The sequence below is a fragment of the Bos mutus genome, chromosome 11 (genome assembly GCF_027580195.1).
Source record: "Bos mutus isolate GX-2022 chromosome 11, NWIPB_WYAK_1.1, whole genome shotgun sequence".
In the NCBI taxonomy this organism is placed as follows: Eukaryota; Metazoa; Chordata; class Mammalia; order Artiodactyla; family Bovidae; genus Bos; species Bos mutus.
The window spans coordinates 11,121,168-11,135,592 of record NC_091627.1 but is presented as its reverse complement, the minus strand read 5'-3'; the positions used below and the strand labels follow the sequence as shown (position 1 = coordinate 11,135,592).

Here is a 14,425-nt window from a genome sequence, read left to right as displayed (position 1 = left end):
GTGGTCTCTGAGGAGGTAGAGAGGTGCCGCCTTGGTTTCGGTTACAGAGATCCTAACAAGGTATTTCCGTAGTGAGACCGAAGACCCCTGGAGCGAGGGGATGGCCAGGGAATTTGAGGAGTGGCGAACACAAACTGCTGCTCGGGAAGTTTTGTTGCCTAGGAAGCGGAGAATCCAGGCGCTTCCTCAGGCGGATGCTGCTGCTCCTGCTAAGTCGCGTCAGTCGTGTCCGACTGTGTGCGACCCCATAGACGGAAGCCCACCAGACTCCTCTGTCCCTGAGATTCTCCAGGCAAGAACACTGGAGTGGGTTGCCATTTCCTTCTCCAATGCATGAAAGTGAAAAGCGAAAGTGAAGTTGCTCAGTCGTGTCCGACTCTTAGCGACCCCATGGACTGCAGCCTACCAGGCTCCTCCGTCCATGGGATTTCCCAGGCAAGAGTACTGGAGTGGGGTGCCATTGCCTTAGGAGGGTGTTTAAATGATTGGAGCTACAGGAGTTTAGTTGGGGGTTGACGGGAGGGATCTCGCAGAGGGGAAGAACTGGACCTTGCAAGAGAGAGAAGTCTGAGCCAGGAGAAGGGTGGAGCTGGCACGGTCGGGGTGTTTGGAGATCTACAAGACTCGCGTGCCCTGGAAACATCCCTCCTCTGAACTTTACAACCAACTCCAAAAGGGAAGCACTATTTTTCCCATTTAACAGACGGGAAATTGAAGGTCAGAGAGCCGAAGAGACACTCCCAAGATCCTACATCTCAAAGAACAGGACCTCACTCGGTGTGGAGAGCCTGCGCTCCTTCACTGCCCCAGCTGCTACTGCGGGTTCCGAACCAGACCCTTTTTTAGTGTCCTTGCAGGGATGCCCTTTGGAGAGCCGCCCAATGGCAAAGAGGCCCGGCTGGGAGCGGGCCAGAGGGGTGGGGTGCCCCCCTCCATCCCAGCTCCGCCCCCAGCGGCGCGGGAGGGGTCGCGGGGCGGGGAGCCGCGGGCGGACTGGGGGCACGCCGCGCGGGTAGAGCTGACCGCGGCGCCCAGCTCGCAGTGCGGCCCGCGCTTCCCGGCGTCCGCGCGTGCTGTCGGTGCCCGCCGTCCGTACCCGTCTCCGTATGGCCGCAGCCGCCCTCCCCACCAGGCCCAGGTCCCGGCCTGGGCCCCGGCCGCTGCCTCTGCTTCTGCTGCCTCTGCTGCTGCTGCTGCTGCGCGTGGGCCCGGTGCGCGCCGACAGTAAGGTAAGCGCTGCCCTCCGATCCGGGCGCAGGTCGGTAGAGCCGAGCGCGAGGGGGCGCTGTGGCTGGGGCTGCAGACCAGGCACTGTGTGGGGCCGGGAACCGAGGACCAGGACAGGCGAGACCCGACCTCGAGCTTAATAGGGAGGCTGTAGGGACCGGGACACCAGGACAGGAGCGCATGGGGAAGAAGCACTGGAGATGGTAGGGGTGTTTGGGACCCGGAGCATCAGGAAGGGGCGCTGGACACAGTCCAGTGAGGGCAGAAGTTCAGTACTGAAATCCTGAGCTAGGGAGAAGGGGCGCTGGGAGCTTGAAGGGGGTGCAGAAGGCGATGGAGTCTCCAGCCTAGGGAGGTGATTCCCAAGAGCGCTGGGCAGGGGCAGCCTAGAGATCTGGCTCAAAGTTTCCGTGGGAGGCTAACGCACGTGGGACAGAGCCCTGGTAACTGCTACCTAGCGACTCCAAGGTTTGTAGCAGGCCCTGGGCCAAGGCTTTCAGCCCATACTGAGGACCCAGAGTCCCTCCCCAGTGAATCCAGCTGGACTGGTCCTTCCTGCCTTCTGGTGTTCCTGCCAGAAATCTGACGTACCCTGTAGAGTGGCAGTCCCAACCTTTTTGGCACCAGGGATGGATTTCGTGGAAGATAGTTTTTCACATTACATTAATTGTGCACTTTATTTCTATTATTATTAATTATAATAGCTTCACTTCATATCATCAGGGAGTAGATCCTGGAGGTTAGGGATCCCTGCTCTAGAGGACACCATGTCTGCAGAAGTGATCAAGATGTTCTCAGTTGTGGCTAAAAGGTTCTGCTCTGATGTCAAGCAGATCTGGGTTCAAATCCCACCTTCACCTCTCATCCAAGTGACCTTGAGCCTTTACCTCTCTGAGCCTCCAATTTCCTGACCTGTAAATATGGGAATAACAACATAGTTCTCACTTCCTGCAGTCGATGATCTCTATATGAGAGAGATCAAGCCTGGATAATGCTTAACACCACTTTGGCAGCTAGTATGTGCCCAGTAAATGCTACTGTGATTTTGAAATCTCACCACAGAGACCCCAAAAGAGGGTGAGATCCAGAATGTAGACAGGAGAAGCACTTTGAGTCAGTCAGAGCAGGGACCCCTTGAGGATGTTTTAGAAACGACCGGGTGAGGACTGAGTCAGGGCTGGGGAAAAGTGAGAGGTAGGAGGGAGGTAGAGCCCTTATTCTTGCAGAGCATGAGAATAAGAGTGACTTCTCTTGATGTCCCTTCAGCCCCTTTCCTGGGTAGGAGGTGAGGCTGCCCTGTCCACAGGCAGGTAAAGGGCAGAGGCCACTAGCCACATGGTAAGTATATGAGCAGTAGGCACTGGCAGACCCTCAGCCTGAAGATTCAGCTCAGGGTATATAAACAAGTGAGCTGCAGTCTTGAGCATGTACTCCAAAGATAAGGAGGGAATGAGTAGCATTCCCATTTTACAGATGGGAAATTAGGGTGTGTAGAAAGCTGGTTTGTGAATCAAAAAACCTAGGTTTCTTTGGCCCTTTGTTGTTCTTAGACTGTGTGACTTTGGGCAAGTCACTGCCTATTTCTGGACCTCAGATCCCCCATTGGAAAAACATCTTCCCAACTTTCTTTCCATATAGCGCCTTCTAGGATTCCCTGACCTGGGTCAGGTCCAGGAACAAGTGAGCAAAAAACCCCAGATAACCTGATCAGCACTTTGCCATCTCTTATTTCTCTAGCTGGGAGGGATATTTGGTCTTGGGCATCCTCTGAGCCATGCCGAGGACTATAGAGCTTGTGGGGGAGGGCTTGCATTCAAAGCAAAGACAAAGAAAACCCAACACCCTGTTTATGTAGTGAGTCAGCCAAACACTTGCTAGGGTGGGTGTGTGTGCGTGTGTGCGCGTGTGTGTGTGTGTGTGTGCGCGCGCGTGCGCGTGCTGTCCCAGGGCAAGCTGGGGCTGGTGGGGCGGGGAGGCACATCCCAGAGTGTGGAGGATGAAGCAGCTGGGGGACTCAGCACAGCCCTCCCCCGGACACCTCCCACCCACAGCACTCACCCAGCTGGGAAAAATAAAAATCAAGTGATGGGTGAATTTACTCTGCATTCCTCAGCACAGCCAGACTCCTGCTGGCTCTGAGAGAGAGCTGTTTTCATTATTACCCTCCCTCCCCCAACAATCCTCCTTCCTCCAAGCCCATCCTATTTTCTGAGGGTGAGGGGCGAGCTCTTTGGAGGGCCAATCTGGGAAGTGAAGTCTGTCTAGGGCCCTAAAGGGTTAAGTTGGCCCTGCTTCAGACTTCCTGCTCTTGGGAGGTCTGGCTTCCCCTTCTGCCCAGGACTTTCAGGGGTGCAGGGGCAACGTAACCCCAGAACGCCTGTGGCCAGCTCCTCGCTTGGCATGTTTTAATTTTGTGTTTATAACCAGGTCTCTCCTAAACAGGACTTGGGGTTTCCATCTAAGGAAGAGTTTTGTCCAGTGAGAGGCGTTCACAGCTTCCTGGCATTTCTGAGGGGCTGCCCAGTGAGGAGGTTAGGCTGGATAGACAGGTGACCACGTGACACCCAGGCACAGTACCAGAGGCCTCCAGGAACCTGCTTTTTTGCTGTAGGTCCTTGGAATGTGGCTGAGAATTCCACATCTCTTCCTCAGTCTCCCCATCTGTGAAAGAGCTGCTGACACCTCATTTCCTCCATGCATTCAGGAGTGGGAAGGGGATCTTTGGGCAGCCCTGCTGCTGATCAGAGGCCTGAGGACAGGGAGGAGGTACCAAGGCCTGTGGGAGCTGGCCCAGGGGAGCAGGAGGGGCTGGCACAAGCAGCGGGTGGTATCCCAGGCTGGATCAGATGTTCCAGTCCAGGCCGTACTCAGAGGCTTAGGTGTTGCTGCTCCTCCACTCAGGGAGTTGCCGCCTGTGGGTGTAATTGGAAACAGGCTCCATAGCCGGCCAGGGCTGCACAGTGATGGAGTCCTTCTGCACAAAACAGAGCGTGGGGCCAAGCCAGGCCCCTCGGGTCTCTCTGCAGGAAAAGTCTTGCCCCATCTCTCCTACTGGCTGGGGCACGTGAAGAACATCCTGGGTGCCAAGCCCTCTGCCTAGGGTTTACATTCAAGATCTTACACAACATTCAGGATTTCCCCATTTGACAGACTTGAACAATGAGACTCAAGAGAGTCAGGTAGGGGCTGCTCAAAAATCCAAGACAGGGAACCTGGGGAGTTTGGAGATTCCTGGGGCTCCAGGATTCTCAGCCTTTAGTGGGCACCCAAATACCTGAGAAGCCTGGGAGAGTCTGAGTCAAGGTGGAATAAGGACAGGGCATCTGCATTTTCCAAGTTATCCCATCCCAGGTAATTCTGAGGCACATCTCCCAGCTGAGAACTCATGGAGGTTTGTGGAGCAAGAGAATAACAGATCATCAAAGAGGAGCTTTGGAAGATTAATCGAGCAGAGAGGCGGCTCCCTATATTGTCTGTTGTTTAGTTGCTAAATAGGTCTATTAACCATACTTGCTTTAGTCGCTAAGTCATGTCTGACTCCTTACAATTCCATAGACTGTAGCCTGTGAGGTTCCTCTGTCCATGAGATTTCCCAGGCAAGAATACTGGAGTGGGTTGCCATTTCCTTCTCCAGGGAATCTTCCCCACTCAGGGATCAAATCCGCAACTCTCATGTCTCTTGCATTGGCAGGCATGTTCTTTACCACTGAGCCAGCAGGGAAGCCCCATGTATTCTCTAGGTAGCAGTTGCATTAACTAAGCAGTTAATGCAACCTGAGCTTAGGCTGTGGCCAGGGAGTGGAGACCATTGAGATAGAAGATATTTAGGATGAAGCATTGGAAGAACAGGCTTCTTATGTGGCACAGTGGTAAACAATCTGCCTGCCAGTGCAGGAGACACAGGTTCAATTCCTGGGTCTGGAAGATCCCCTGGAGAGGAAATGGCAACCTATTCCAGTATTCTTACCTGGGAAATCCCACAGACAGGGGAGCCTGATGGGCTACAGTCCATGGGGTTGCAAAGAGTTGGACATGACTTCGCAACTGAGCACTTATGCACACACATCAGAAGAATATGACTGGTGGGTTTGTTCTGGTGAGAGTGGTGAGAGCAAAGAGGAGGCTCAAAGATCTGAGTTGTGCAGGAGGGTAGATAGACGTGGGTTTGGGAGAAGATGGTGGGCCCAGTTTTGAATGGATTAAGTTGGGGTGCCCGTGGGGTGCATCTGGAGGCGGTGTCCAGAAGACCATGGGCTCTAGGGGAGATCTTTGCCTGCAGAAGGACATGTGGAAACTGCCACTTGGTGAATCTGGGCTGGCCATGAGAGAAGAGGGAAGCTTCAACCTCCAGGTGACACAATCTGTTCTGTTCCTAGAACATTTTCTAGGTTGAAACCCCACTTCTCCATTCTGGCCAGATTTATCCATCTCTCTTCAGAAATATCAAACATGCCTTCTTGGCCTCTTACTGTGGGATTTCCTTGCAAAGAGCTGGGGATCTTTTTAAGCACAAGCCACCCACACTCCTGGGGGCTTTAGCAGCAGTGTGTGCTGAGTGAGGCTGCAGGGAAAGATGGGGGCTCAGGCAGGGACTTTCCTGCTTGGCAGTAACCCCAGCCTGCAGACTGAGGGCAAAATGGATCAGATCCATTTCCCCTGCCCGACCAAGGCCTGATCCTTCCAGGGCCACCATCTCTCTCCCAGCTCAGTTGCTGTGGAGAAGCCCTTGCCTGGTGACTTGCATGGGAACTACATTTTGGAGTCAGGCTGTGCTGTGCGACCCTGGGCAAATCCCTCACCTTCTCTGAGACTCAGATTTCTCCTCTCCAAGATGTGTGGTTGTGGTGAGAGCACAGAGGTAGAAAACTACGTACAAACATGCAAAAGGGTTATTGGCAGCAACTTCAGTAGCAAGTAGAGAGCAGCTGTTCTATGCTAGGTGCTCCACATGTGTTGACTCATTTCAGCCTCAGGACAAGCTTATGGGGAAAGGACTGTTATCCTCCCCATTTTACAGAGGAGGAGGCTGAGACTCAGAGGGGTCAGGGCCATGCGAGGAGGACATGTGGGAGCTGGGATGTGAGCCCAGGCCTGGTTTCTTTCCATGAGGCTCTGCTGCTTCCAGTCAAGCACCACAGGACACTGTGACCACAGGAGGCGGGGCCCTTGCCCCAGGCTCCTGGCAGCTGGGGCTGGAGTGGAGGTCCTCTTCTGACTCCTGCCTCCTGGCCTGTGTCAGGGCCTTGGCCGCCCCCATCAGGACGTAGCACCTCATCTGAGGAGGGAAGGAATGTTGCAGTCATGTGGAGGCCGCTGCTGGTGAGGATGGGTGTTGGATTATGGGTGAGTCCCCAGGAAGAGGCCTCTTTGGCCTGGGCCACACAGAACACACCCACATCCACTTGCTGGGCTCTTTGCCCCACCTGTGGGAGTGGGTGGGGGTGACTAGGGGTTCCAGCAGAGCTGGGAAGGGGGCCCAGAAGTCTCAAAGCAAAGGCAGGCTTACCGCATTAGCGGCGATCTAAAGAATGTACATCATCTCAGCCTGGCTGTTAGTGCTCATGGGCGCAGAGAATTGCCCAGCTGGGCCCAGGGCACACTTGCCCCACAGAGGACCCCGGACAAAACTTCCACCACAGCGCCCCCTTCCCTACCCTCCTCACCCCCGCGGGACAGCAGGTCTACCAGTGTTGGGCTCTCATCCCCTTGAACAAGTTATTTGCTGGCTCCAGGGCTATTATCGCATCTGGAGAACGCTGCTAAGAACGTCTAGGAAGTTCCTTGGTGGTCCAGTGGCTGAGACTCCATGCTCCCAACGCAGGGGGCCAGGATTCAATCTCTGGTCAGGGAACTAGATCCCACACGCCGTTACTAAGGGTTCACTTGCCGCGACAAAGATCAAAGATCCCAGGTGCTGCAATTAAGACCTGGCACAGCCAAACAAATAAATAAAAAGAATACCTACCAATGTACCCACATGGAGAAATATAGAGGGATAAACAAGCCCCTGTCAGGATTATTGGTGCTAATAATAACAACTACAACATATTCCTGGTATTCTGTCTCTCAGTCCTCACAGTCTTTTGTTCGATATACTCACTAGCAGTACCCTCCTTTTACAGGTGAAGAAACTGAGGCACGGAGAGGTTAAGTAATCTGCCCGAGTGCACACAGCTGTAGGTGGCCCATGGCTGTGTTCCTCACCACCGCCCCACACCTCCCCAGTGCTCAGTGAGTTCTCAATAAATGTCTCCTCCCTGGGCTCCACATCCCAGGCTTGCCTCCTCCATCCACCGTCTGTCCACAAAGCAGGCTGACTGAGTGCCCTGCAGACCTGGCCCTGGCTCTCTCCTGCTGATAACCCTTCCATGACTTCCCAGTGTTTTCAGGAAGAAGACCAGATCCTCAGCCAGTTTTAAGGGCCCTCCATGGGTCAGGCTCTGCCTCCCTCAGCCTTACCTCCTACCACCAGGCTCTCTGTAGGCACGAGCCAGAATGAACCTCCTCCAGGCTCCCAAGGTACCCAGTCCTTGCTTGTCTTTGCACATCTGACTTGCTCTCCCTGGACTGTTCTACTCATGCTTAGAAATGTCCCCCGGGGTGCCCTTCTCCGAGCAGTCTTCATGGGTGTCTTTCTCTGGATCTCAGGGCTCACTGCATCAACTTCTCCCATGGCTGAGAAGGTCAAGGATGCCCCTCTGTCTACTTCTTCTGCACCTCCAGCTCCTACCCAGAGTCTGGCAGAGGCCAGGGCTTCAAACAGGTGTCTGAGGGCTCAGAGCAGAAATGGAGTGCCTACTGCCCTTCCCAGAGGACGCTGGGATGCTCATGGGGGTGGGCTTGGCAGAAAGCCCAAGGGGGCCTTGAATTTGCCTGGGTCCTGGTGGCTTCAGTGAGAGCTCAAAGGTGTGGGTTTGTTGACTGAGTCATAAATAGCTGTGCCCTGAGAGCCTGGAGCCCAGGATGGGCGGGCTGAGCCAGCTAGGGGAGTTCTGGCTGGGACTCCCAGGGCCCTGCTGGTGTGTGAGGGCAAAGCAGGCTGGAGCCTGGTGCCTGCCACTGATCTCACCCAGCTGACTCCTGAAGGCTGAAAGTTCTGCTGCCCCCAGTGACCACACTTAAGACATCGGGTGTGTGGCCTCTCAGGGCGGGCTTGAAGGAAAAGGACGGAGGGAAGGGGAACACTCCCCTCGCCCCAGCCCTGGCCTTCAGCTCACCACGGCCTCTCTGCAGGTGTTCGGCGACGTGGACCAGGTGCGCATGACCTCGGAGGGCTCCGACTGCCGCTGCAAGTGCATCATGCGGCCGCTGAGCAAGGACGCGTGCAGCCGGGTGCGCAGCGGGCGGGCGCGCGTGGAGGACTTCTACACGGTGGAGACGGTGAGCTCCGGCACCGACTGCCGCTGCTCCTGCACGGCGCCGCCCTCCTCGCTCAACCCCTGCGAGAACGAGTGGAAGATGGAGAAACTCAAGAAACAGGCACCCGAGCTCCTCAAGGTAGACCTTCTGGAGGAGAGGCGCGATGGGGCCCCTCCTACACCAACACCTAGCCTGGGCTGGCGGGCCGGCCCTCCAGTGAGAGGGCCGCACATGTTAGGAGAGGGCCGCACATGTTAGGAGGGGGGTTGTCCTCGCCCCATTTCACAGGTGAGGAAACAGAGGCTCCCTGGGAGGCAACCACATCTTGCCTAAGGCCACTGGGCCAGTCAGCGATGGAGGCAGCCTGCTCTGGCGAGTTTACCTGGAGACAGCCCTTTACTGTCTCATTACCATCCAGCCGAGTGTCCTGGTTTTCCCCAAACCAGGTCATCCATCGTCACCTCCACATAGCATTTGAAATTTTGTGGCACCTGATTGTTTCATGTCATAACTTTTCCGTATTCATGTACCACCTTCGTGCCAGATGTTGTGCTAAGCTCTTTTTCTCCTCTACATTATTTCTCTAAATTCTTAATCCATTCGGTGAAATGTGGGATCTTTGCCGTCATTTTATAGGTGAGAAAACTGAGGCTTGGACAAGTTAGGTAACTGGCCCGAGTGCTCATATGACATGCAGCCTTAAGTCTACACCCTGTTTTTATGTGAATGTTATAACTACACACCCACCACGGGAAGATTAGAAAGAGGCGCCACCTCTGGGTGACCCAGCCCTGTGCCAGGCCCACCACCAGGACCCATAGCTTGGATAGACGTGGACAAGGAGATCACAGCTACCCAGCCAGCCAGGCACCCACGTACCATTCACACCATGCAGAACTCCGTCCTTGGAGGGCCTGGTGGGGCTCAGATTTGAACTCAGATCCATGTCCAAAGCATGTGTTCTAAATCACCCTGCTCTCCTATCTTCCTTTTTGTAATAGCCCAGATAATTTGATGGCTTTTTCTCAAACTGGAGGACAATTGCCTTACGATGTTGTGTTAGTTTCTGCTGTACAACAGCGTGAATTAGCTCTAAGTATGCATGTATCCCCTCCCTCAGGAGCCTCCCTCCCATCACCCCTGTAGGTCATCACAGAGAATTTGGTGGCTTTTGAGAGGATCTATTTCTTTTATAATTTCTTCCAAACGCGTCTATTTTGCCCTTTTCGTGTCAAGAACTGTCACGTTCGCTGAGATGTTGCCCTACGTGTAAGCTAACAAGTTAGCCTGCCAGTTTCATGGACACTGGCAGAAGATGTGAGCCAGAGACAAAGGGCTTTATTACTCATGGTCACCAGAGTGCCTCCACTTTCTTGCACTGGTTCTCCCACTCACTTCCCGTGGGGTGATGCAGTGAGGGCTGGATAGCACGTGCACATTCAGTGGGATGTCTTCCAAGAGAAGAGCTCCTACGTAGAGAATCCAAATCTCTTATGAGGAGCATCAAACCCACCTTCCCTGCTCTGGAGGGAAACATTCTCTGGCTGCTCCGAGTCTGTTCACTCTACAACAAGGTGGCCTGGAACAAGAACAGTCAGCGTGTCTGCAGGCAAGACACACAGAAAAGCAAGAGGCCCCGGGAAGAATCATCTCCAACATTTGGCTCAAAATATTTTCTTTAAATTTAACTTTAGTTTTATTTTTGTAACAACTGGATGGATACCAAAACTCTCAAAGTTGCAGGGGGCAGGGGGGTGGGGTGAATTTTAGGCCAAGTGGCTTATTTTTTTTTAAAGGAACGAAATGCTTTCTTTATTTTATTTTTGGCTGAGATGAGTCTTTGTTGCTGAGGGGGCTTTTCTCTAGTTGTGGGGACCGGGGGGCTACTCTTTGTTGCAGTGCATGGGCTTCTCATTGTGGTGGTTTCTCTTGCTGCAGAGCACAGGTTCTAGGTGCTCAGGCTTCAGCAGTTGCAACTTGCAGGCTAGAGAGTACAGGCTCAGTAGTTGCGGCACATGGACTTAGTTGCTCTGCGGCATGTGGAATCTTCCTGGACCAGGGATTGAACCAGTGTCCCCTGCATTGACAAGCAATTCTTATGCAATGTACCATCAGGGAAGTCCCCAAGTGACTTCTTGACAACTTGGCAGTTCCTGGACCACAGTGTCCCCCAAATCCACTAGCACCCTGCAGACTCCAGGGACAGAAGCCAGAGGCCAGTCTTCAGTCACAGGGACAAATCCAACTTTTGCTTATATCCACTTCCCAGTAACCCGATTGTAAGCATACTGGACACGAGGATAGACAAAACCTTTTTCTAAAGGCTAGCTGGTTTAATCCTTGCTACAACCCTTTGGAGAGGGAACTTATGTTCCCAGCTTTACTTGGGGGAGGAATCTGAGTCCCAGAGGGGAACTGTGACTTGCCTAAGATCAGAGCAAGAAATTGGCAGCACTAAGATTTGAACCCAAGAATTCTCTGCTGTGTCCCCTTGCCCAGTGGAGAGGTCACTGGGCAGTTCTCTTAGCCCGGAGCTATCCCATAGGCCTTTCAGTGCACAGCAGCCATGGGATTTTTTATTCAGCCTTAGAGGACTAGAGTGGGGCAGTGGTGGGATTAACCCAACAGGTGGGATTGCAGGAAGAGCCCAGAGAAGATACTCTGCCTCCTCGACACCTTAGGAGCAAAAGTGAGGGCCTGAGAGGTACCCAGAGAGCCCCAAGAGAAGCCATGGCAGAGGCAGTACAAGACAGGGCTGAGGCCTCTCCTATTTGGTGTGGCTCCGCCTTCCTCCGTGGGTTTCCCCCACCATCCCAGGAGAAGAGGTTAGGAGAAGCCACTGTGGAGGACAACAGAGCATACCCACCTGTACCTGCACCTTGTCTCTACCTCAACCCTTCCCCTCAAGCTAAGAACTGCAGCTGTTACTTGACCTTAGTTGCATGGCTCCGAGGAAGAAGAATGGGATTCTAGATCCCCTTTCTTGGGAAGGTTGGCTGCAGGGAGGAGCAGTGTTTCTCACCTCTTCACTCCCTTTCCTTCTGGACATGAACTAGATGTGGCCCCACCCTTGAGAAATCCCAGTCCTTTGGGGACACAGCTCCTGATCCCAATAATGGCTAGGTAGTCAGTGCTAGACCAAGCAACATCCCAGGGGCTGTGGTAGTCCTGAGGAGGAGGTAACATTAGAACTGGGCATTGAGGGATGTGTAGGAGTCCCTCAGGCAGAGCAGCAATAAAGACAGGCTAGGTGAGAGTAAGTAGAGTGGGTATGACCCAGGGTGCCTCCTCACCTTTGTCTGTCCCAGCCTTACTAGCCACCGGTCAGTTCCATATTGTGCTTCTCAAACTGTATGTGGTGAAAGACCAGTTTTTTAAAAATCTGTCAAGAGTCAATATTTTGTAAAATACTATAAAATTAGTTGTTAGACAAATGAAATGGAATATAAACAAAAACACTAAATACAAGTCCAGTGTTGGATTAGTAGGGTCCACAGATACAAAATTTCTCTGTCGAACGGCTCTGAAATTTTATGAAAGTCTACTCTTGCTTTGTGTAATTACTTAATCACAGACTGGTAATGAGCAGCTTGGACTGGGAATGGTGCTGGTCTGCAGACCACACTTTGAGTAGCTCAGCTCAAACACGCCATGTGTCTTCACACCTTCAGCTCTTTGCACGAGCTGTTCCCTTGGCCTGGAATGTCTGTCTCCGGCCATCGTTGCTCAATTTGCGCTTGTCCTTCAGAGTTCAGTTCAGACTTCCTCCTGACAGACTTTATCAACCCACACCCACTCCCAGACAAGTCAGTGCCCCGCCGTCAGTGACCTGGGCACCTGTGTGTGTTTCCGTCTGTGTTTCCTGATCCGGACACCTCTGTGTCACTCTGCACTCCTTGACAGCCTAAGAAGGATCACGGAAGCTCTTGTCTGTATTGTCATCACTGTCCTTAATGCCTGGGCCACAGTGAGCATTTGCTGAGGCCAAAGAAGATGGCAGGGGCAGATCGAAGAGACCTTGAGTGCCAAGCTTAGCAGATTAGAAGCCCCACCTGGGCAGTGGGGAGCCACAGCGAGCCATCTGGCAGGGGAGTGACCCATGGTCAAAGTTGTGCTTCAGGAAGCCAGTTTTGGTGGCCTTGAAGGCAACAGAAATGAAGCTGGGAGGTCCCTTTTAGCCTCCTGGAATGGTACTCATCACTGATATTCATGAAGCCCTTGCTATGCACCCACTCTGAGCTGAGCCCTGTCCAGACTGTGCTGCTGTGCACCATACCCCTGCTGCCCGCCTCCCAGAGAGAAGCTGAGACCCAGGAGCGTCTAGTTCTGAAACTGCACAGTTCTGAAACTGAACTCCACAGAGCCCTGGGGGTACCACGCAACCCTTCCAAGGCTGAACAAGGTTGTGGGGAAGCAGAGGAGGCTCAGGGCCCTTTTCCTGCTTCCACCAGAGTCCCCCTTTTTCTGTTTTCGAGATCAGAGTCTACTCAGAGAAGAACTGCCTGGCTTAAAACAGCTTGAACACCCCTGGGAGAGTGGGAGTAAAACTGTTGGAAACAGCTGGCCAAGGCCAAACAGGAGCGCCGGCCTGCTCAGGCCCTGAGAATGCATACAGGGGGTGGACTGGAGGAACTGCCCACTAGAGGCAAGGGAAAGCTGATTTCCCAACTGGCCCTTTGTGCCAAGGTTTCCCTGACAGTCTCACTGGCATCCTGGCCATCTGGAGGGAAGGGTCATGTCCTGATGAGGTGTGACGGAGAGGGGATGGAGTTGGGCAGCTGAGGGGAGAGCCGCGAACTGGGTGAGGGAGACGTGGCATCTGCTACTGACTGGTTGTGCAAGCCCCTCCCTATCTCTTGGCCTCAGTTTCCCCATTTGAACCCAGACAGGCACAGTAAAGCATGATGGGAAAGAGGTTTTGGTTTATACCAATCTGGGCTCTGCTTCTGGCTCCACCATTTAACAGCTGGGGGCCTTGGCTTCACCTCTCTAAGCAGCAGCTTCCCGATCTGCACGACCGAGATAAAAGACCTCCAAACCTTATCACAGGTCAGGTGCCCAGAAGCAGACTCTTGTGCAGATGACTTATTATGAAAGGGCTCCCAGGAGGAACTGATACTGAAGCAGATGAAGCAGCAGGAGGACTGGGGAGGGAGGGGGAAGGGAAGGAGCCCAGTAGGGGCATGGTTTCAGGCCAAGTGCCAGCCCCAGCTGCAGGGGACGCTGGAGTATGAGTGGCAGCTCACTTGTCCTGCGTGGCTAGGATTCTGACTTCTAGATGTCCACACCAGTCAGCCCTTGCCTGCAGACTGCCCCAGGAGGACACACACTCCCAAACACTTTGAGGGGCAAAGTGGCTCTTTGAAGAGAGTCACAGATACAGGCTGTTAAAAGGTAGGCATGTGGAAGCCAGGGTTGGGCACGAGAAACAGAAGCAGGGATCCAGGGGGTGTGGATAGAGCTCCTTCGGTGTCCACTGCTCCACTGTCCTCGGGGTTGTTATGGATTAAGTGAAGTGGTTCATTCAGGCCCCGACACAGCGCCTGCCATATGTGAAATATGCTTAGTCGTGTCCAACTCTTTGTGACCCCATCAACTGCAGCACGCCAGGCTTCCCTGTCCTTCACTATCTCCTGGAACTTGCTCAAACTCATGTCCATTGAGTCGGTGATGTCATCCAACCATCTAATCCTCTGTCATTCCCTTCTCCTCCTGCCTTCAATCTTTCCCAGCATCAGGGTCTTTTCCATGAGTCGGCTATTCGCATCAGGTCACCAAAGTACTGGAGCTTCAGCCTCAGCATCAGTCCTTCCAATGAATATTCAGGGTTGATTTCCTT

General features: G+C 53.5%; 1 protein-coding gene across 1 annotated transcript in view; it reads left to right on the top strand.

Annotated features, from left to right (window-relative positions):
* The first annotated feature begins 978 nt into the window (after positions 1 to 978).
* Positions 979 to 14,425, top strand: part of OLFML2A (olfactomedin like 2A) — a 28,692-nt gene continuing 15,245 nt past the window's right edge. Inside the window, exons 1-2 of the mRNA XM_070379005.1 lie at positions 979 to 1,229; positions 8,461 to 8,724. Of these exons, the coding sequence (XP_070235106.1) occupies positions 1,107 to 1,229; positions 8,461 to 8,724 (387 nt within the window). The 5' untranslated portion in view covers positions 979 to 1,106. The remainder of the gene's footprint in view (positions 1,230 to 8,460; positions 8,725 to 14,425) is intronic.